General features: G+C 44.4%; 1 protein-coding gene across 2 annotated transcripts in view; it reads left to right on the top strand.

The window, feature by feature from the left end:
* LOC102259997 (zinc finger protein 234-like) overlaps nt 1-6596 on the top strand; it is a 24542-nt gene that overhangs the window by 4367 nt on the left and 13579 nt on the right. For both annotated transcript variants that reach the window (XM_014533539.1, XM_014533538.1), the window contains exon 2: nt 4056-4151. Coding sequence is in view for 1 of the 2 variants with exons in the window: in XM_014533538.1 (XP_014389024.1) it covers nt 4137-4151 (15 nt within the window). In the remaining variant the exon portion in view is untranslated. The remainder of the gene's footprint in view (nt 1-4055; nt 4152-6596) is intronic.

Here is a 6596-nt window from a genome sequence, read left to right as displayed (position 1 = left end):
TTCTTGCCGAAGAGGCGGGAGAAGAGGGAGGAGATGGTGAGGCCCATGGCGGTAGTTGCACTCGCGATGGGCAGGAGCAGAAGGGGTTTGGAGCTTCCCCCGGTCTTCTTTTTTCACGCTCCCAGCAAGCTGAGCGAGAAGGAGAGGAGCTAACGAAGAAAGAGGGTGGCAGGGGCAGCTCGCTAGCTGGCGTGCCGGGCGACGCTCCGGGACCAGAATCAGTGGGGCGCGGACCTCTGTATCTATTTTTTATTATCCATGAATGTGTGAGATCATGTGGTATTTTTCCTTCATTGACTGGCTTATTTCACTTAGCATAATGCTCTCCAGTTCCATCCATGCTGTTGCAAATGGTAAGAGTTCCTTCTTTTTTACAGCAGCATAGTATTCCATTGTGTAGATGTACCACAGTTTTCTAATCCATTCATCTACTGATGGGCACTTATGCTGTTTCCAGATCTTCGCTATGGTGAATTGTGCTGCTATGAACAGAGGGGTGTATATATCCTTTCTGATTGGTGTTTCTGTTTTCTTGGGATATATTCCTAGCAGTGGGATTATTGGGTCAAATGGGAGTTCCATTTTTAACTTTTTGAGGAAACTCCATACTGTCTTCCATAGTGGCTGCACCTGACTGGTCCTTTTTCATGTCTTTAAAATTCTCACTAAGATCCTTGAAATTCTCATTAAGTTCCTTGAAAGTCTAAGTCCCTTGAACCTCTCTTTAAGATCCTTGAGCAAACTTATAACCGTTGTTTTGAACTCTTTACCTAGTAGTTTGCTTGTTTCCATTTCATTTCGTTCTTTTTCTGGAGATTTCTTCTGTTCTTTCATTTGTCACATGTTTCTTTGTCCCACATTTTGGCAGCTTCCATGTGTTTGTTCCTACGTATTAGGTTGAGTTGCTATGTCTCCTGGAATTGGTAGATTGGCCATGTGTAGTAGGTGTCCTATAGGGCCCAGTGGCTCAGCCTCCCCAGACACCTGAGCTAGGCCCTCTAGGTGTGCCCCTGTGTGGGCTGTGTGCACAGTCTTATTGTAGTTCAGCCTTGATTGCGAGGAGTTGACCTCCAGGCCAATTGACTGTGAGGACCAGCTGCGACTACAGTGGAAGAGCCACTGTGCAAGAGACACCCCTATGGAGCAGGACATGCTTCAGTGGGGCTTTGGTGCTCACAGAGTCTACTGCTTGAGTGTGTGGCTTGTGATGTGTAGAGTTGTAATCTGGTATAATCTGAAGCTGTCCACCAGGTACACTGGCTCTGGGGCCTTCTGGGACGTGCAAAGTCTGCCACTGCTTGGGGCCACCCGTCAGGAGCTACAGAAGGATCTGCAGATGGCTGCTGTTTGCTATTTGTATTGGGCTTGGAGGTGCCCAGGGTAGGCCAAGCTGTGAAGCAAGGCAGGCTAGTGCTAGTGCCAAGTCTTGGATATCTTATTGATAGACTAGAGGCCCGATGCACGAAATTTGTGCAAGGGGCTCATCCCCTGATGCCGCAGCGGCTGACTCTGCCTCGGCCCCCGCCTGCTGCCATGGCCGCCTCTGCCTTAGCACTCCCCCCCCACCACCACCATGGCTTCATTCAGAAGGTCGTCTGGAAGGACATCCAGAAGGACGTCTGGTCTATTTAGCATATTATGCTTTTATTATTAAAGATATGGGGCATGTTGACACCAGCTGCTCCTTGTTTGAGAGATTTTAGGAAAGTCTAAAGCCTGAACCAGGACAGGACATTCAGACAGAAAAGCCACTGCAAACAACTTGGGTGGGGCTGCAAGTTGGATGGGGCAGGTTTCTCAGGGAATCACCAGGGTGGAGTGAACTCTGTGAGCATGCTGATGGAAACTCAGATATGGCTGCCAGTCAGCACTGCAATGGGGAAGGTCCCAGCACAGGAACAATGACCCCTGCAAGCACCCTTGTCTGGGAAAAAGCCGTCCCTGTGTTCCTGCCCCAATGCCAGACAATCCAGTTCCTCCCGTATGTCCCTGATTCCACCAATGCTGCTGTCCAGCGCTGGAGCTCAGAGGGAGCGGGACTGTGTAACTCCTGTGCTGGCCCTTTAAGAGGAAATGCCTGGTTCTCCAGCAGCCTCCGTATCACTCAGTCCCAATCCCTGGTGGTTTTTACACCCCAAAGATACAGAGACTTCTCTTTCTAGCCCTGGAACCCTGGGTGGGGGTCTGGTGTGGGGCTGGGACCCCTTGCTCCTCGCGGGAGACCTCACAGCCAATATATCTATCCCTCCCGAGTTAAAAAAAAACACCACATGTGTGTTGGACCAGCCTGTTTTGTGCCTCCATCCCTCTGACCAGTCTCGATGCACTTTCTTCTTTACTTTTCTAGTCATAGGACTTCCATGCAGCCAGATTTCAGGGGGTTCTGAATGATGGTTGTTCTGTATTTTAGTTGTAACTTTGAAGTGGTTGTGGGAGAATGTGAGTACTGGCATTTACCTACACCACCATCTTCGTTCTCTCTGCCATGCTAGCTAATAAAGAGGGAATATGCAAATTGACCATTGCCCCATTACAAAGATGGCAGTGCCCATAGCCACAAGATGGTGATGCCCAGTCCCCTCAGTCCCACCAGAGCCCCCCAGTCATTAGGGCCGGCCCAAGGTGCAGGCAAGCCTCGGGTGGCGGCTGCCAAGCTGCCCAAGGCCGCCCGAGGCTCAGGTAACCAGGGCTGGCCAAGGCTTGCGCTGCCGGCAGGGGCAGCAGCAGAGGTGTGATGGGGGTGTCGGCTTCCCCTCATAGCCAGGTCGCCTCCCGCCCCTCAGGGCTCCCAGACTGTGAGAGGGGCCAGGCAGGGCTGAGGGACCCCCCCCTCCAGTGCATGAGTTTTCATGTACCGGCCCTCTAGTTCCCATATATAGTTAATCCTCATTCTGATATCTCAGACCAACCACTAGCTTACTTCCTGTCTCTGTATTTTTCAACCTTTTATTTAAATGGGATACTACAATATGTGGTCTTTTGAGACTGGCTCTTTAACTTATAATGTTTCAAGATCATGTTGTAGTATATATCATAATTCCATTCCTTTTTATTGCCCATGAATATTTTATTGTGGATATACCATACTCTCCCTATCCATTCACCCACATAGGTGTACATTTTAGTTGTTTCCTGTTTGGGGTTCTTATGAATAACAGTTTTATAAACACTTAGGTATAAGTTTTTGTGTGGAGATATGTTTTCATTTCTCTTTGATAGATACCTAGAAGTGGAATTGCTTGGTGATTGGTAACTTTAGAAATAACTTTTTAAGAAACTGCCAAAACTGTTTTCCACAAATCTTGTCCAGAATCTTGTGTTTCTTATCAGATACGAGAAACCAATTTGTTGTTGTTGTTGTTGTTGTTGTTGTTGTTTTAGAAAACAGTTGTCTGTGGTCATTTAAAAATTATTGCTAAAGTTTCACATTGTTAGGGAAGACAATGAGGCAGAGTCAACAGATTTTTCAGAAGTTATGAGTGACCTTCACAGAACAGAACAATCACTTCAGAAGTACAGGTACCATACAATGTCTTTTGGTAGTGATCACATTATAGACCAATTTCATATTATAAAATACCATCTTTTTTACTATAGCTATAAAAAATAAGAAATCCTTTTAGTATTTAAAGTGCTTTCCAGCTCTGAAGAGTTCAGTTAATTTGGAACTGATATTCTCTCAGTTGTACATATGACACAATTGAGGAAAAGAGATGTTATTAATTTGCCCAAGACAACCCATCTCCGTGAGGTGCTGAACTAGGATTTGAACCCATATATTGCTGCTCCAGAGATGATCCTTGCTCTGGACATTCTATTGTCTCAATTTGTATCATACCAGAGTCTGATTTGTGACCTTGGGTACCACAAGGCAGTGTTGGAGATGGTGCCAGTGTGTGTGTGGTGCAGGAATGGAGGCCCTGCTGAGATCGCGCCAAGCTGTGTACAGCAGCAGCCACCTCAAGAAAGGGGCTCCTTGACTAATTCACAGGAAGTGTTCAGGGAGGTGAGCAACATCCCGGTCACCCTTTCATGCCCTTTTTCTGTCTTTTCAGACACTCCCAGGCACAGATCTGCCTGCCAGGACTCTCCATATCTCAGCCAGGACCTACATTTGCAGAAGTAAGAAGACAAGAATGACCACACTTAAGGTGCGTATGGTTCACTTTTTTACTGTTAAAAATTCTAGCTCACTACTCAGAAGATCACGTGTTGTTCCCTTTCCTGAGATAACTCAAGGAGAACACCAGGCATTTAAAGACCTGTTTACTTTGTACTTGCTTTTAATGTTGGTTTTATTTGTCATTATTCATTTTACTTCAAAAATATGTGGACAAATTAGTAGAAATGACCACAAGTTCTCTAACTTTATTACTTCACTGATGACACATTAACTATTATTTTCTTATATTCTCTTCCTCGTGTATCCATAGCTTAATTAATATTCACAATTATATCTAATATTAAATAGGGCTTTTTCATTTAATATAACATTTACTTTTTATGATTATGTAGTATTTCTATTATTGACACACTTTTTAATTTTTTTTTAAATATATTTTATTGATTTTAGAGAGGAAGTGAGAGGTAGAGAGAGAGATAGAAACATCAATGATGAGAGGGAATGATTGATTGGCTGCCTCCTGCACGCCCCCTACTGGGGATCAAGCCCACAACCCAGGCATGTGCCCTTGGCCAGAATCGAACCCCGGGACCCTTCAGTTCACAGGCTGAGGCTCTATCCATTGAGCCAAATCAGCTAGGGCCACTTTTTAATTTTTAACTACTTAACACTCATAGACATTAAGGGGGTTTAGGAGTTTTGTTGTTTTAAGTAACATTGCAGTGACAGTTTTCCTACCTGTAACTTTTTTCTCCAAAAAAATCAATTCTCCAAATAGCATGCCTATGTTTTATCCTCAACATAATAGGAGCTTAATGTTGAAAAAGTGCATTGATACATACCCCATTGGAATTTTATAGATAGAATATTCAAATCCGACATAGTACCATAGGCACAAATATTGTTGGAGATTTTCACACAGGAGGAGCTAGATTCTGTCTTTCCTATGTCTGGGTCAGATCCTACATGTCTTTTACTTACTCATCTACTCTTTTTAAAATATGTTTTTATTGATTTCAGAGAGGAAGGGAGAGGGGGAGAGAGAGAGAGAGAAACATCAATGATGAGTGAAAATCAATCATTGGTTGGCTGCCTCCTGCATGCCCCCTACTGGGGATCAAGCCCACATCTTGGGCATATGCCCAGGGAATGGAACAGTGACCTTCTGGTTCCATTCCATAGGTACATTTATTCCTGCATACAATACTTCTTTTTTCAAAGTAATATATAACCTTATGTTTGTGTTTATGTTTTTAAATAATAGACTTTATTTTTTAGGGCAGTTTTGCATTCACATTAAAATCCAGCAGAAGATACACAGATTTCCCTATACCTTCGGCCCTCACACATGCACAGCCTCACCTATTTTTTTTCTGTTAATCCTCACCTGAAGATATTTTTCCATTGATTATTTTATAAAGAGAGTGGGAGCAAGGGAAGAAGGGAGGGAGGGAGGGATGGAGGGAGAGAGAGAGAAAGAGTGAGAGGCATCAATGTGAGAGAGACATCAATTGGTTGCCTCCCACAAGCATCGAGATGGGGGCCAGGGAAGGAACCTGCAACCCAGGTACATGCTCTTGACTGGGAATCAAGCCCTCGACCCTTCAGTCTGCAGACCGACATTCTAATCACTGAGCCACACTGGCCAGGGCCTCTCCCATTTATAACACCCCCCACCAGATTGGTATGTTCGTTAGAATTGATGAACCTGCATTGACACATCATTATCACCAGAATCCAGACTTTACATTAGGGTTCTCTCTCTTTTCTTTTTTTTAAATAATATATTTTTTATTGATTTCAGAGAGGGAGAGAGTGATAGAAACATCAATGATGAGAGAGAATTATTGATTAGCTGTCTCCTGCAAGGCCCCTACTGGGTGTGCCACGACCAGGAATAGAACTGTGACCTGGTTCATAGGTCAATGCTCAACCACTGAGCCACACCGGCCAGGCTTAGGGTTCACTCTTTGTGTACATTCTGTAGGTTTGGACAAATATATTATGGCATGTCCCGGCCATTATACTCTCATACACAGTAGTTTCATGTTCTGAAATCCCCTTGTGCTCCACCTCTTTATCCTTCTCTTCCTCCAGCCCGGCAACCCTTGATCTTTTTACAATCTGCATAATTTTACCTCTTCCAGAATGTCATATAATTGGAATATCCATAAGTAACCTTTCAAACTGGCTTCTTTTACTTAGTAATATGCATTAAAATCACCTCCATGTCATTTGTGGTTTAATAGCTCATTTCTTTTTAGCACTAAATTATACTGTGGTCTGGATGTACCACAGTTTATCCATTCACCACCTGAAGGGTATCTTGGTTGCCTCCAGTTATAACCTAAGGTATAACCATGGTTAAAGATGTCCACTGTTGCCCTGGATGGTGTGGCTCAGTTGATTGAGCATGGTCCCGGGCACCAAAAGGTTGCTGGTTCGATTCCTGGTCAGGCCACATGCCCAGGTT

This window comes from Myotis brandtii, unplaced genomic scaffold (assembly GCF_000412655.1).
Source record: "Myotis brandtii unplaced genomic scaffold, ASM41265v1 scaffold987, whole genome shotgun sequence".
Lineage (NCBI taxonomy): Eukaryota > Metazoa > Chordata > Mammalia > Chiroptera > Vespertilionidae > Myotis > Myotis brandtii.
Note: the sequence above shows the minus strand (reverse complement) of the source record. Positions and strands in the feature narration are given on the sequence as shown.